At 35.8% G+C, this 15,939-nt stretch overlaps 1 protein-coding gene across 1 annotated transcript in view; it reads left to right on the top strand.

Moving 5' to 3' along the window:
- The window catches only part of PRIMA1 (proline rich membrane anchor 1), a 107,069-nt gene extending 96,785 nt beyond the window's left edge, over nt 1-10,284 (top strand). Inside the window, exon 5 of the mRNA XM_051977374.1 lies at nt 8,070-10,284. Within this exon, the coding sequence (XP_051833334.1) occupies nt 8,070-8,172 (103 nt within the window). The 3' untranslated portion in view covers nt 8,173-10,284. The remainder of the gene's footprint in view (nt 1-8,069) is intronic.
- The last annotated feature ends 5,655 nt before the right edge of the window (nt 10,285-15,939 follow it).

Genomic DNA, 15,939 nt, shown 5'->3' with positions numbered 1-15,939 from the left:
TTTCTGGAAACACCCAGAATAAGTCATCTCCTTCAGTAGTTTCCCTTCAACAACTAAATATCTATCAGTAAACCTTTAGCAACACCCAGAAGCTTCTAAGCTCCTTGAAAATAGTTTACTCCTCTTTGTTGTCCCTAGCATCTGCTTCCTACTTCCATTTTTATCCCTTAATCTTTAAATGAGTTCACCACTAGTAACTATTAACTATGTGAGTCAAAAATTAATAAATATATGAATAAACAAAAGACTAAGTTTATGTCAGTGAGTGAATATGCGTGTTAGGATTTATTAACCTTATTAAACAATAGATTTAAGAAATTCATGAAAATTTGATTTCTGTATTCTGTTGACAATTTATCCAAGTTTCATCCATCTCTGATCTTAAAGCATTTTCAAATTTGTTACAGTTGTAAATTGACACTATCTCACCCCATCTCATTATTTTGCCAGTTCGCTATTTTAGTTCTCTCCATTCCTGAGACCAAAAAAACAATACAAGCTTGTATAAAACATGAATTAATGAATTGATGAATGAATAAAATGCACTTAATTTGTATATTTAGAAGTCTAAGATTAAGTATTTCTAACCAATCAAGTCACTCATAAGTGAGGATGAGTAACTTGGAACCAGTTGAAAACAAGAGAAAAAGTTAATAACTATGATTCAGTAAAAAGTAACATTAATGCAAAGGTAAGAATCTTGAAAAGTTCTATGAGATGTTTAAAGATAAAGGGTAAGAATAAAATGCATTTTGTGTGATGTGGAGATAAGGGTGAAGATTGGAGTATACCACCAAGGTATCATGCTCTGAGAGACTATATATTGCTTCTATGGTCTGGTACCCTCCCATAGTGAGAAGGAGGGGTGGTGTAAACAATCCTCAAATGTAAATTTGGTGATTTATTTCAATAATCTTGCCAATATTTTTAAAACCATAGTCACTGACATAATAAAACTTAGATGCCTTGATTTTAACTGGTTTTAATTATTTTATAGATTATGCTATTGCATTAATTGTATGATATAACACAACTCATTCAGACTTACTAAGTAGTCAAAAGTCATTGAAGATATTAAACAAGAGTACTAAAATAAGAGACATACATTAGTAAGATAAATCTGGGAACAGAGAGTGTATCATGGATCATAAGAAAGTGAATTTAAATATGTATTAGTTTTTATTGTCAGTATCCAAAAATACTTTTAAAAATGAACTGTGATTTCAACAGAGAAGGAAATTCTCATCTGCAAATTGTTCTGCTCTTCTAGTCTTAGAAAGTTTCCTAAAACACTGAGAGATAACATGATTTGCCCATGATGACAGTCAGTATCACTGAGACAGGACTTAGCCTGAAGTCTTCTAACTTTGAGGCCAGTCCTCTTCCCCTTCTGCCATGATACATTCCCCAAAGCCCAGATTCTTAAATTGAGGTCATGACTCCATATGGTCTCTTGTAATTGAATATGAGGGTCACAAAATTATGTTTATCATCAATGTTTGATTTGCATACCTATTTTACATACCTATATAATGGGGTCACATGTGGAAAAAGTTTAGGAAGCCCTGCTCTAAAGTACTTCTTAAGAAGCTGTTTTGTCAGGGGGTACTTGCTAAGCTATCTATATACAGGGTAAACTATAGACACAAACCCAGAGAATACCTGCAGACAATTGCTTAGTATGGAATACATGATGATGATGCAAAGCTAACACACAGGGAAGCAAAATGGTTTCATGCAATGATTCCCAACATTTTATAATAATATGAGAAGTTTTTTTAACAATTAAAAAATTTATAGATCTTACATGATAATAATAGTGCTGTTATTGTACATTGAATGAGGAATACAAGCCTGAGAAAAAGCTATGAAGAATTCTTCAGTGCCCTTAATTTAGACTTATCAATACAGTGTTAATATACATTTGGAAAATACACCTGCATACAGTGTTCCTCAGGCTACAGAAGCTATATTTATCTATTGTATGGAGTTATTCTGTTTTTCGGTTGGTACTTATTAAAAATCAATCTGACAACCTTCACAATAATTCTGTGGTCCCCCAGAAATCCTCAGCCCACAGGATGAGAAACTGTTGATTTAATGGAAAATTATATAGACCTATATATAATTAATTAGCCTAGATTCTCATCCTGGTTCTATATCTTACTCTATCACAGATGTTCTCATGTTCATGTCACACTTACCCTCTTCATGTGGATTTTCTTTGTGTATATGTTCTCCATCTATGCTATCTTTCCCCATTTAGAGATTATGGGGTTCTCAAAAAATTATCATCTGATATATAGAAACTTAATTTTTACCTCAAATTGGTATCACTGTGGGAGGGAGATCACAGATACAATCCACAGTCTCTCAGAATATGATCTCTTTATGGCATAGTCCAATCTGCATCCTCACCTCTATAGCATATTAAATGTACTGGTATTCTTTCCCTTTATCTTTAAATGTCTCAGAACTTTTCCAGGTTTTTTTCTTTTGCATTAGTGTTATTCTTCACTGTATTGTAGTTATGATGGATAGATAGATAGATGGATAGATAGTTCAAATTCTGCCCTGATGTTTACTAACTTTGTAGTCATGGGCAAGATGTTTACTCTGTAATCCTCAGTTTCCTCATCTATAAAATGCTAATAATAATAATATATATTGGACTCAAATATTTTTAAAATTACTTCTTATAGTCACAAAGATCTGGAAACAAGAGGTGGGCTTGTTATTTGGGAAGTGGTTAGATGAATTGTCATTCCATTACTATAATGTAATATTACTATTGCCACAAAAAACAATGACTATCAAGAATACCTAGAAGCACAGGAAGATATATGAACTGATGCAAAATAAAATAAGCAGAACCAGATCAACAGTATGCATAGTGACTACAGTGGTGTAAATGGAAAGAACAAAATAAAACCAGATGCTGTATAATTATAATTCTCAAGCTTGTCCCAAAAGAAGAAAGAAGATATATTTCCTCCTCCATCTTAGAAGAGGTGGATGCCTATTGGTATGGAACATTAAATATACTTTCAGACTCAGTCATCATGTTGGTTCACTTTACTGGATGTTTTTCCCTCCTTTTTTGCTCCTTGAATCTTTGGAGATAGAGATTGGCATGAGGATGAAGGTATACATTTGGAAACTAAAGAGATATAAAATAAAAGCTACAAATACAGATTGTTGTGAAGTCCATGTGAGATAATTCAGGTAAAATATTTTGCAAACTTTAAAGTATTATAGAAAATATCAATTATCTTCATTATTACATAGTTTCATATATTTGTTTGTTATTACTGTTATTATTACTATAAAGTTGTCCATCCCTTAGATGTATAAGCTCCTTAATAGTGAGACTTCAGTCATATCTATAAGTATATTCTTGGAACCATGGACAGTGCCTTGCACTTAACCACACATTTGATAAATGTGAACTTGAATTGATTAACAGAACTAAATTACTCCAAAGATATTGAGCAAATTGCCAGGAAAGCTGAACATTCCAATTGTAGCAGTTGCAAGACTCATATTCCTTTCTCTTGGTTTTAGGAACCATGTGATTTAGGGAACAGTTGGTGGAGCATTCTTTCTCTCACCAATCAGGTGGAAATGCCTCTTCATATATGTGCTGGAATAACTAAGGTGCTCCACAGGTTTGAAAGCATGCTGTTTACAGAGGCATCTCTGTATAAAGTATACATCAGTCTCCTGAATGGGAAATTAGGCAGAGATCGGGTACAAGCCTGATTTAGAAAATCAGAAGTTGTTTTTTTCTGAGCCTCTGAGTGAGTATGACATGAAGTATATTTCCACTTATCCCTTACTAACCCGTACTATCCATCTCACCATCCCCAAGAGATGAGCCACAGAAGGAATGTATGAACTATGGCCCATCACATCTATTCAATCATTTTAAAGTGCCTCTTAGCTCCATATTGAGATTACAGAGGAGCCAGTGGTACAAAACCAGCTTGGTGTCCAGGGAGGGGAAAGGGGGTGTTGTTGGAAATGAGTCAAATGAGTGACTTTGAAGAAAACAAAGAAAAAAATAAAAAATGAATTTCATATCATGCAGAGAAAGACTATTGGGAGAAGATGTCATAATAGAAATTCATTGCCAAAAGATTATGTTTTATTCCTGGCTCTTCTATAAATTTACAATATTCATGGATTCAATATTCATGGATATGTGAAATCTCTTTCCCTCTCCAGACCTTGTTTATTTTCTCTATAAAATTGAGGACAATAGCATACAAGATTTCTAAGGTTTCCCTCTGTCTCTAGAATTATAATATAATAATGTGAGAAAAGAATATAAAAGGAGGCTTAGAGATGGTCTTTCATTCTACTTTCATGGGCAAACATTACTTCAGATTTGATTTAAGTGAAAACAAGCAAGACAGAAACCTTAGGCATTTGTGAGTTAGTTGTAAATCTAACCCTAGCCTATTGGCAATTTCTTCAGTCTGCCTTTGACTACACAAAGCTAAGGAGCCAGACCAGACTGTATGTTCCAGATGCAGAAGGGAATTTTCCACCAGAATTACTTCTCAAATTTATGCTGATCTTCTGACAAGTGGCACCACAGCAAAAATAAGCCATGGCAGTAGAAGACTAAGTCAAGTTTTCAAAGGACCTGAATTAAGGCTTCGTGCTCTACTTGAAAGCTCAGAAGAGCAACATTTTACAATACTTCCTTTTTTAAAATCTTGTATCCAAAGAAACTTGAGCTCTCCACAGTTTCTTTTCATCCTTTTTATTTCTGTAAGGGCATAAAAGACAACTTATTGACCCTAGTATAAAAGACTAGCTTAGAATCAATTATGCAGTAGAAATAAGATTGGGAGCCCAAGGATCTGTTTTGGTTTTTTTTTTTATCTTATCTCCATTACTTAAAAACCATATGACCTTCCTTAAGTCATTGTTATATGGACTTAAAAAATGATATCATGGGGTTCCAAAGCCATGAAATTATCTAGCCCCTGCCCTGAAGGAATTTATATTCTAACATCATTTGACTTGAAGCCCCAATTTTGCCCCAATTCTACTTTCACAAAAAAACTATAGACAAGGGAAATAAGATTCTCCTACCCAGATCATGGTGGGAGACAACAAGGAAACATAAAAATCTCTGACCCCAAGATGGAATATATTTAGCACATCCTACAAATTATGTAGTCTTTGGTGATTGTGAACTCTTTGTCATAGTAGAATAAGGCAGGAGTTGTGATTTTTTAAAAAATCAGCCTAGTTTCCATGTATCCCAGTGACTTATATAGCATCACAGATCACAGACTAGTAACAGAAGAACATGGATTTTTGTCCCAGTTCTGCCACTAATGGCTTAAGGTTGGCTCAAACATTTTCTGGACTTTAATTTCTTTATCAATCATATAGGGAAAATAATACCTGCTCTAGTTTTCTATATTGTGATCAATAGTCTTTTCTGACTTCATAAGCTCAAAGAAGATAATGATATAAAAGTTCTTTGAACAAAGTACTGAACACTACAGAAGCTACTTTGATGAGCATGAGCCAACTGATATACATTAAAGGAAGGATTAGTGAAACTGCTATCAAGAAATGAATGGGATTTATTTTCTTGGTTATTTCCCCTGTGGTATTCCAACTGGAACTGAAAAGGAGAAAATAATTTTCTTCTCTCTGTGTGGGCAAATATGTTGATGGGAACTTTTATGCTGATCATTCAATATCATCAATCTAACTGATAACTCATTTTACTGTACTTTCATCCATCTATGCTTAAACCATTATACCTTACCAGTGTCTCTCAAGTGGGAATGAGAATGCCCAAGATGGACTTTAGGGAGCTTGAGAATAGATGCCACAAGTTCCTGAGTAACTGGATTTTAGTGAGAGTGATTAATTTTAGTTTGTTGTCAGTGCAATTGAGAAAATAGTCAATGCAAATATCACTAGTAGAAGGCATCATGGATAATGAAAATAACACTGAACTTAGAGCTAGGAGGCCTGGGCTTGAAATGCAGTCTTATTATTCAATAAATATAAGTGAAAAAAGTAGGAAGTCAGTTTAATCATTGAGCCTCCTTTTCCTCATTCTCAAAAGGAAGGAAATATCCAAAGTGTGAGCAAAAAAAAAAAAAAAAAAAAAGCGAGAAAGAGAGAGAGCAATAAACAATCAGTAAAAGGACTATATGCTTCATCAGGAACCACTCTTGCAAACTAAAAATGAGGGAGGTTCCCATTACTTAAGTGTTCCCTATGTAGAAAATATGTGGGACAATATGGCTACAAGATGATCGGCAGTGATAAATTATTTTGGATTTCTAGCAATGGAAAGAATGACCACAATGTGAGAACATAGATGCATTGGAGGAAAAGGAAGGAGTTGAATGAAATGATCTCTAAAGTTCTTTCTTGTTTATTTGCTTTAAAACTAAGTGTAGTGTAGTACAAGAGTGCTATATCTGGACTCAAAGAATCTGGATTCAGATGCCTTCTCTGATGATTTACTGCCAATGTGGACTTGTACAAGTCCTTGCACATCCATATCCCTCAATTTTCTCATCTGTAAATTAAGGGGTTGGAATTAACAGCTCTGAGACCCCTTCTTGCTCCATGGTTCCAAGATCTGAGTCACATTTTGTTATTCCACGCACTATTTGTGTGCTCTTGAACAAATCATCTAACTCCTTTGCATCTTGTTTTCTCATCTGTAAAACATAAGGGAAGGGGTTGGACCAGATCTCTCAAGTTTTTATAATGACCCTATCAGATGTAGGCTTTGCCTTCAATCTCATGGAAAAAGTCAAATATTATATAGATATGCTAAATGGAGAACAACATACTAAGTTAAGACTATTGTTTAACTGTGATAGTGCATGGTACTAGATAGCAAGAGACAATCAAGTTTGGAGTAAATCAGGAAGTGCAGGGTATAGAGTGCCAAGCCTGGAGTCAGGAAGACTCATCTTTCTGAGTTCAAATCTGGTACTTAATAATGTGACCCTGGCCAAGGCACTTAATCAATTTGCCTCAGTTTCTTCATCTGTAAAGCAAGTTGGAGAAGGAAAAGGCAAACCACTGCAGTATCTTTGCCAAGAAAATCCTAAATGAGGTTGTGAAGAATAGGAGATGACTGAAATGACTAAATAACAGTTAAAGTTTGGAATATAGTCAGAAAAATCTGAGAAAACTTCAAAGATGGCACTAAGTCTCGAACCATAGGTAAAATTTAGAGAAGTAAGGAGATGAGGATTAGTCATGTTTCTGTCCTTTTGCATCCCTCCTTCCCATCCTTTAAATTTCACTCTGATGCTAAAGCGTAGGATTATGAGACTCAAATGTAAACCCTCAAGGGATATCCCACAAGGACATACTTGAGAACCACTGGTACATACTAATTGTATTTTTCTTGGCACTATTATGGTTTTTTTTCCTCTATGACTCTATAGCCAAATCAAGGTAAGAATGCCTTACACAGCAACTTGGTACCTTAATGTTGTAAGAGAATTAGGCAGTCTTGTGGAAGGATTTTGGGATTAGGAAATAAAGAACTTGGGAATCAGACTTGCTTCTAGTCCTCACTTACTGTGTGCTTAAGAGTACATCAGGTCCCCTTTCTATGCCACAGTTTCCCATGTAGGAGGGCCAAATAAGATCTAGCATATAAAGAAAACACTTTGTAAACCAGAGTGCCATCTATTAGGTTCATTATGAACTAATCAGACTCCCATTCAAAGGGACCAGCATGAATGCTTATCGAGTTGCCATGAGTCTCTATGAGGTTGAGAAATACAATCATGCTTTAATAAGACCCCTGGAACAGGAAACCTTTCCTCTTTCCCATCCAATGTATTCTGTAAAATGAGAGGGGTTATATTGGATGTTTGGAATATTCCTTCAGAAGTAGTGTAGGAGAGAATACCCTATGAAATTCATATGAAAATTATGTAATGTTGGGTTAAAAATTAGGAGTAGTTTCTGAGTTTTAAGTCTGCCCTAATAAATAATTTCCATGTTTTTCTCTTGTCCCTTTTTTCTCCCCTCTTCTCCCACCTTCCACTTCCCAGGAAACCACTAAGAAAAGAAGAGAATGGAACAAGTGGAACCGAATATGCAATGACCTCCTCTCAAAACAACAAAACAGTGGATGTAAATAATGCGGTTGTGTAATCCTTGCTGACTCCCAGACAGCCTGACTGGAGTGAGATCTCCTCAAAGCACATAGGGATACAGGAAAAAGGGAGGGAGCAAAGACACGGCAGGTGACTGCTTGGTGGGCCCAGGATTTAATTTCCCAATTCTTGCACACCTCAAGCATTCAAAGAGAGCAACCTGACTGCTTTTCAAGACTTTGCTGAAGGTCTAATGAAAAGGAATTTGCCTGCCAGCCAGAGGCAGCTCAGAGAGGAGAATATATAGAGTTAGAAAAGGACCCTAGAGATCACACCTCATTTTACTGAGGAGGAAATTGAAGGCAAGGGAGTTAAGTGATTCACCCAAAGTCACACATCTTAGAAGGAGGGGCAGTGTTGGAATTGCAACCCAGATTCTCTTGCTCCTGATACAGTGCTCTTCCTCCTATGCCCAGAATGAGGTATGATGACCACATGCAATGTCTGTCGAGGGGGCAAACATCAGCATGCCTCGAGCTTCTCTCTTGTCAGACTTGCTGTTCTCATTTTTGTTTGATCTTCAGTTAACAAGAGCTGCTGACAAAAGAGGACTTGCTGGCATTGGGAATTTAGAATGGGCATTCTATCCTACTTGCTGGTTACATTCCTCTGGCAAGGCAATAGCACCCTCCACTTTTTTATCCTTTAGAGGGAAGGCATCCATGAGTGTATACTATCTGCCCCCAACCTGCATGCCCTCACAAGCAAGGCTGGGAAATCTTATCAGCAGTCTGGTGACTATGCAATTTCCAGTGACCCAAGGTCCTTCGATCGCGACAGGCCTCCTTCAAGTGTTGGTATGACTGTGAGAATTTTCATTTTTTAAAAAGGTGCTTTCAATACATTCCTCCTCAAGAGCCTCCATGCTTTACTTTGGGTTTCTGTCTTACCTTCTTTTTTCTTCACCCCAGCACAATAATTGAGTTCCTTGTTCTTCCGCAGCTCTCTAAGTTTGTACTCTAAGGACCCACTGCACACTAGCTCTTCATGAAACTGCCTGATGAAGGAGAAAAAAAGAACAAGAAACTTGTTTACATTAGTATGGATAAACAGCTGTGTTCATGGTCTCAGATATGGAAAGGATGAGCCAGACCAGAAACCAAAGTTCTCTTTCTATCCTTTGGATGAGCTGTTGAATAGGGGAAGGTCCCTTTCCCCACTTAGTTGTTTTGGTTTTGGTTTTTAATTTCTTTGCATATTTTCTCAACTCATTAAGAGCTTAATAGACCTAGCTTGTAGTTAGTGTTGTTTGTAGAAAGACAGGCAAATGATTGTGAGCTCAGTTCTCTGACTGGCTATGATGGAGGCTGCCTATTGTGCCCAATTCTGCATGGGAACTTTTGGTCATATTTATGGGTGGTATGACTGATGCTTTCCCTAGAGCCAAGATGCCACTAGGACTGCAAATACCAAGGTACTAAGTTGTTCCCTCACTATAAAACAACTAGATCTGTTCCCCAGAAGAACTGGAAGTCTTCATTTGGAAATTGGCTAACCATTTGGGGATGTTATAGGGAAAATTTATGATTTAGCTACCAGTTGAAGTAGATGACCTTTGCATATCCTAACTCCAGAACTTCATGATTATGAGATAACCTTGTTTTGGCTCCCTAGATATTTCTCTTTCTATCACTGATAGAAAGTTCTGAGAGTCGATTTGCAATGTGGAGGGAGGGAAAAGTGGTCCCACATGCTGATTTCCACTACCACTGTGAAGATTCAATAATATTCAACAATTGTGTCTCAAGTCAACCATAGCAACCCCATTACTGAAAATAATTGCCAATGGAATTAATACATATTAGTATACACTCTACTTTGCATCATATAATGTATCTATTTAAATTTACTATCCATTAGATTGTAAGCTCTTGAGGGCAGGAGACTTTCACATGAAACTGAGTGTCAAAAAATCATTCATGCATTGAACATTTATTTATCAGTCCCATGTGGTAGTTGTTTTATCTTTGAATATCTTTCAGAATCCACCACAATACCTTTTATAGAGCAAAGTGTCTACTAATACAGAGCCAATCATCTTATTGTATATTCAAGGTAATCATCACTGGGTTGAAATTTAGCACCCAAATTAAAGGTAATTCCAACTTTTTCTGACTTAGAGCATCCTTCTCTATGAAAAATGTTTCACTCTTAAACACTTCATGTTTAATATGATCTGACACATGCTTGTGAAAAATATATATATATTTGCAAATCTAAATAAGTAGGACTGCTAATACCAGTAGCAGTGTGGATTGGCCTTTCCAGAATGCAATGTGCTCTTCTGAATGAAATAATCCTATCACTTTTAAAGGTTTCCTTTGAGTAAAAAGGGGAATATGGTGACCTCTGATCTGAATCATGTATTATCAGTCTCATAAATGAATAGATGCTTGTATGTATAAGGAAAGTGCATCAGGCAGAATCTAACCTCTGAATTATTTCCTATTACATTCAGTTATGGTACTTTATTAACCTGTACACAGAAGACACATCTAGTTCACCAAATATATCTGTTGTTTTAAAGATTAAGTAATAAAGTACAGCCTGGAAGTAAGATACTCCCAATTCACATCTTCCAACCTAAGCTTCTGGAATGTCAGAATGAAAGAAGAGGCAAGGGGTTATAGAACAGAGAACCCTGAATTTGAAGTCAAGAAGCTTTCAGGCTATGCTATTTACTATCTGTGTGATCTTAGGCAAGTCATTTAACATGCTCAGGCCAGAGTCTCCTCATCTGTAAAATGAAAATGTTATTGGATGCCATGATCTTATGAATATAATTTTCAAATAGAAAGGGACCATTAGAGATCAAATTCCAACAATCTCCTCATTTCGCAAAAGAGTTAAGTATGGAAAAGGTGATTTACCCAAAGTTCCATCAATAGTGTAGGAAGGTAGCACAGTGGAAAGTGTCAGCCTAGAGCCAAGAAGTCTCCCTTTCCAGAGTTCAAATCTGGCCTTAGCCACTTACTAGCTATCTGACCCAGGCAAGTCATTTAGCCTGGTTTGCCACAATTTTTTAATCTGTAAAATAAGCTGGAAAAGGAAATGCTGAACCACTTCAGATAGGTCACAGAGTCAAACATGATTGAAAAATAAATGAACACCACCATCACAGTAAGTAGCAGAGCTGGGATTCAAAGCCCAGGTCCTCTTACTCTGAATGTAATGTTCTTTCCATTCTATTTTGCAGTAGAATACATAGAATACCAGCAACTGAAGACTGAAAGTTTATACAATAGACCCACAATTACTCCACTCTAAATATAGCCTTAATACTTCAGCTGATTTATTTTTTAAAAAGTATCTCTCCAAGAGTCAGGAGACCTGAGGATCCAGTCCTAGTTTTACCAGCCATGTGATTTTAGGCAAATGACTTGCCCTCAATGAGATTGCCTCTTTTCCATGCCAACATTTAATAAGTTAATGTTTTGTGAGCTCTCCTATGATTTAAGGAAATTACTTTCTCAATATTCTTTAAAAAGTAGAGTTATCCAAAGATCCTGGTCAACATCTTAGACTGCCTTAAAAAGTAGTGAATTCCTCATCCCTGGAAATCTCTTAAATGGGATCAGCTGTATGTTTTTGAGGAGATTCTCCTTCCAATATATGGGTTCACTTGATAACCTGAAGATTTTCCAAAGTCTGAGACTATGAGAGCTCTTGTAACTATATTTTCTAAACCCTAAATGTAGATAGTGTAGTCTGAGAAAGGAGATTCCCTTAAGCAAAGCCCTGTTAAAAGAATGTTTTCCCAAAAATGCAGTTTTTTATCAGCAGAAGATAAAGTGTCTTATCTCAAGAGTGGGTTATTAGTCCAACTTCTCTACCTACTGGTCTTTAGTGGTTAGCATGAGAGCAAAATCTCAAGAAAAGACTGGAGACCCTTGGAATATAGAATATTAGATCTGAAAGGTACAATAGAGGTCATTTATTTTAATATTTTAATAGATTTTGAAGCCAAGCTCCCGAAAAGGAAATCAGAGTGTCCAAATATAAATCAAAGACTGAGCCAACACATGGAATCAACCAAACCAGGATTCTGAACCCATCACATTAGAATCTAGAAAACAGTGTTAGAGGATTTGGTACAGGGTTTACACATTACTTTTTAAAACTAAGTTACAGGACTTTTAAAATGCTTTGTTAAGAATTGGGACTACCTGCTTGACCTCAGGCAGGTCAGTTCTCTAGAAACTTTCCTCATCTTCAATATGAAGAATCTATTTCGGCTTAGATGATCTCTTAAGTTCCCTGCCATCTCTGATATTCTTTGGTTCAGTTAATAAAATGCAAAGAAAACATCTCAATTGGTTTAGTATTGTTTTGTTTTGTCACTTCAGACAAGACCTTTGAAACAGGAACTGGTCATTCAGAAAGAGATTTCTTGTGGACTGATGAGGGAGGTGGAGAGAGTTCCAATTGCTTTTTACCTGATTAAATGACATCCTAGCACTTTTTAAGCATACATAAGATCCAACCTGACTGATCTTTTCTAGCTAAGAATTTATTTTTTTTAGAATGTATCTGCAGTCCCAAATCAAAAATAGAGACAGATTCTCAGAATATTTTATGAGCTCTGAGGTCCAGAATGAAATATGACTTTTCTTTTTTTACATTTTATTAAATAGGTATTTTCCAAAAGTATCATAGCTGAGACTTACTTTAGAATTTAATAGACAAATAGAATTGTCAGAGTTCTCCAGCTCCTTCTTAGGAGTTACAGAAGCAAGTTTTGAAGGGAAGACCTCAAACAGGTTTAAAAGCATAGAAATATATATTATATATATAGTTATATATTTAAAGAGAGATAAACTATATATAATTACAATATTCCCTATATATATACAAAGTATATTATTTCAATTGCAAAGGTAGTGTGTTAGATTTAATGCATGAATGTAAATATCCTGAAATCTGCCTTCTTAACTGTGTGCCACATGTACAGAGGAAAATGACTACTGTTTATAGAGAATCTGTATCAATGGTAACCTAGGGAGAAATATAAAAATCAGTGTTGTCATGTCCTCCAATAAGCCATTAATGTATATTTAGTCTCTAAGGATATTGCACAATAAATATGCCTTGTAGCATTTGGACTTTTGTGCAGTATACCATATGGGGGGGAGGGAGGGAATTACTAATTTTTTATTTTCAATAAAAATGTACTTATAAGAACAAGTTGTATTGTCATTTGTGAAACTAATAAATGGAAATAAAATATAAAATTATCAGGATAGGGGATTATTGGATGTTGTCACTAAAGGTAATTAAAGGAAATATCCCATGATAATTTCATAGATCTTCATTCAATTCAACAAACTTTATTATATTCCTATTTGAAGAGGACTGTACTATGATTTGGAGTTATTAAGAAACTTACATAAACCAAGGTCATTCATTGACTTTATGAAGCTTAAAGTCTAGTTCATTCATCCCTTTATCAAAAACTTGGTAGATCATCTAATGTGCCTAGAGTTTTAGAGTAGCCTGAAATAATATGCAAAGTTTAGATAATTCCTTCTAAAAATTGATAACCTGTAATGCCAGAGAAACTGAGGCAAGACAGAGATTAGAGAGTATTTAATAATTTATTTAAAAGGGAGAGATTTACTGGGACCAAATGGATCCATGGTTTGGTCCCAGGGCTGAATGAGACTATCCTCTCCAAGAATCCAGCAAACAATGTGAGTTCTCTATATATACATATGGCTCAGATGCAGGGGGTAGAGCGAGGCAGGGGCAGAATCAGGGTGAGAGCGGGAACACGGGACTAACAATCCGATTTTGACAGGGTGAGGGGAGGCATGGGGGACATCTGATAATTGGGATTACAGAATGGGGAGAGGCACCCAACATTCTAATGATGCCTAAGATTGAAGGTCTTTCTCCTTATCTGGATCATCATGATTAGGGGGGGTGGTAAGAGCAGAACAATTAGGGGAAACTGAGGCAGAACTGGGTCAGGATAATTAGGGAAATTGAGTCAGGACAATAAAAGAGAACTGTGGCATAAGAAACCTGGTTCATTCATTTAATACTAACTCCCACTAGGTACAGAGCATTAAAAAATGAAATATAAACAAATAAGACATTTTACTTGCCTTTAAGTTGTATTAAGGCAGCTAAAAGGTATACACAAATCACTGTAACACAATATAGAACATAGAAAATTCAGAAAAGACACTTAGGACATAGTGAACTAAGATGACTTCAATGAGAAATGACACTATGGATAAAAACTAACATGGAAAAATGATTTGAAACTTTTGGGAAATAGTGTTTTATGATCAGTGCCATATAACTTGGCATGTTCATATTCTTAAACATGCCAGGTTACATGGAGTTGATATCTGTCAATCATAGTCATCAGGAAAAGAAATAAAAATAGGAATTCAATAAGTAAAAAATAGATTTCAAAAGAAGTAAAATGTGTGTATACATATATGTCTTTATGTGTATATATGCATATACATTCACACATATGTTTCTGATTTATCTTAATGTAGGTAAACAGAGCTCAACATGACAGGGAACCAAGATCCTCACAAGAAAGCAAAAATACATCACTTACAATTTTCAATTCAAGCCCATGTAGAGAGGGTCACAGTGCTTGCCCTCAGGGAGTGTAAAGTCTAGAAGAGAGACACACAATTAAATATAATATAAATTATATTTTCTTAAATGCAGAAGAAAATTAAGTGCTATCAGAGATCAGAAGACAGATAATGACAGTCCCATTCCCAGGTTCAATGGTAGTTCTCATTCCCAGGTATGGGACTTTCTATAAGACCCTTATGAAAACATATTCTGAATCATAGAATTTCAGAGATAAAGCGGGCTCTAAGGGGCTTTAGCTCAACCATGTATCTGAAACAACAACCTATGCTTGTAATTCTCCAGTAAAAAGAGATTTATCACTTCACAAGTCAGCTTATTCCCGGTTCTGTCTTTTTGAAGAAGTCAAATTTTAAAGAGGAGGGTGGGGCAGCCTTGAAAGAGAGGCAATTTGTGGTTTTTCTCTTTTATTCTGATATTTCTCTCTTAGCATGATTCATAAGGAAATATATAAAAGAATGAATGTACATGTATAACAAAAAAGTGGGTTTTTTTTAAATATGTAACTGGGGGAAATAAAAATTTTTAAAAAGAAAAAGAGGGATAATTCACAGTACACTGAAATGATCCATGGGCCTATGATTCTGGTGGGGGGAAGGAAAAGGAGGACAAGTGTTGACTATACCCTCTTAAGTCTGCAGCTAGGTGACCCTACAGGCATGCAATTCACTGAATTCTATGTTCTGTTTTCTTTGTTGTCCTTATTCCTAAAAAGAGAGGGATCAATTGATCAGGTGATCTCTAGTTAAACAATTAATCAATGAATAACGATTAAGTAAGTGTACGAATGAAAACATTTAAGAAGCAATTTGCATGTACAAATAGGATTAAGTGACTTGCCCAGGATCACAGAGCTAGTGAGTGGCTGAGGCCAGATTCTAATTAAGGAAGTTGTACCAACTAGCTGCCCCATAGTCTACTATACACAACAATAACCACCAACATGACAAAAACAACAAAACTCGGTACTATATGAGAAATTTTAAAGAAGTACAAAATTGAATGAGATCTGAGTAAAGGTCATTGGTTAAGTATGACAAGATTTCCAAAGGAGGTGGTAGATTAGTTGGGGTTTAAAGAATATGTTAGGCTTCAACAAATAAAGATTGGCAGTTGCAGGAGGACATTCTAGAAATAATGTGAT

This window comes from Antechinus flavipes, chromosome 2 (genome assembly GCF_016432865.1).
Source record: "Antechinus flavipes isolate AdamAnt ecotype Samford, QLD, Australia chromosome 2, AdamAnt_v2, whole genome shotgun sequence".
In the NCBI taxonomy this organism is placed as follows: domain Eukaryota; kingdom Metazoa; phylum Chordata; class Mammalia; order Dasyuromorphia; family Dasyuridae; genus Antechinus; species Antechinus flavipes.
Note: the sequence above shows the minus strand (reverse complement) of the source record. Positions and strands in the feature narration are given on the sequence as shown.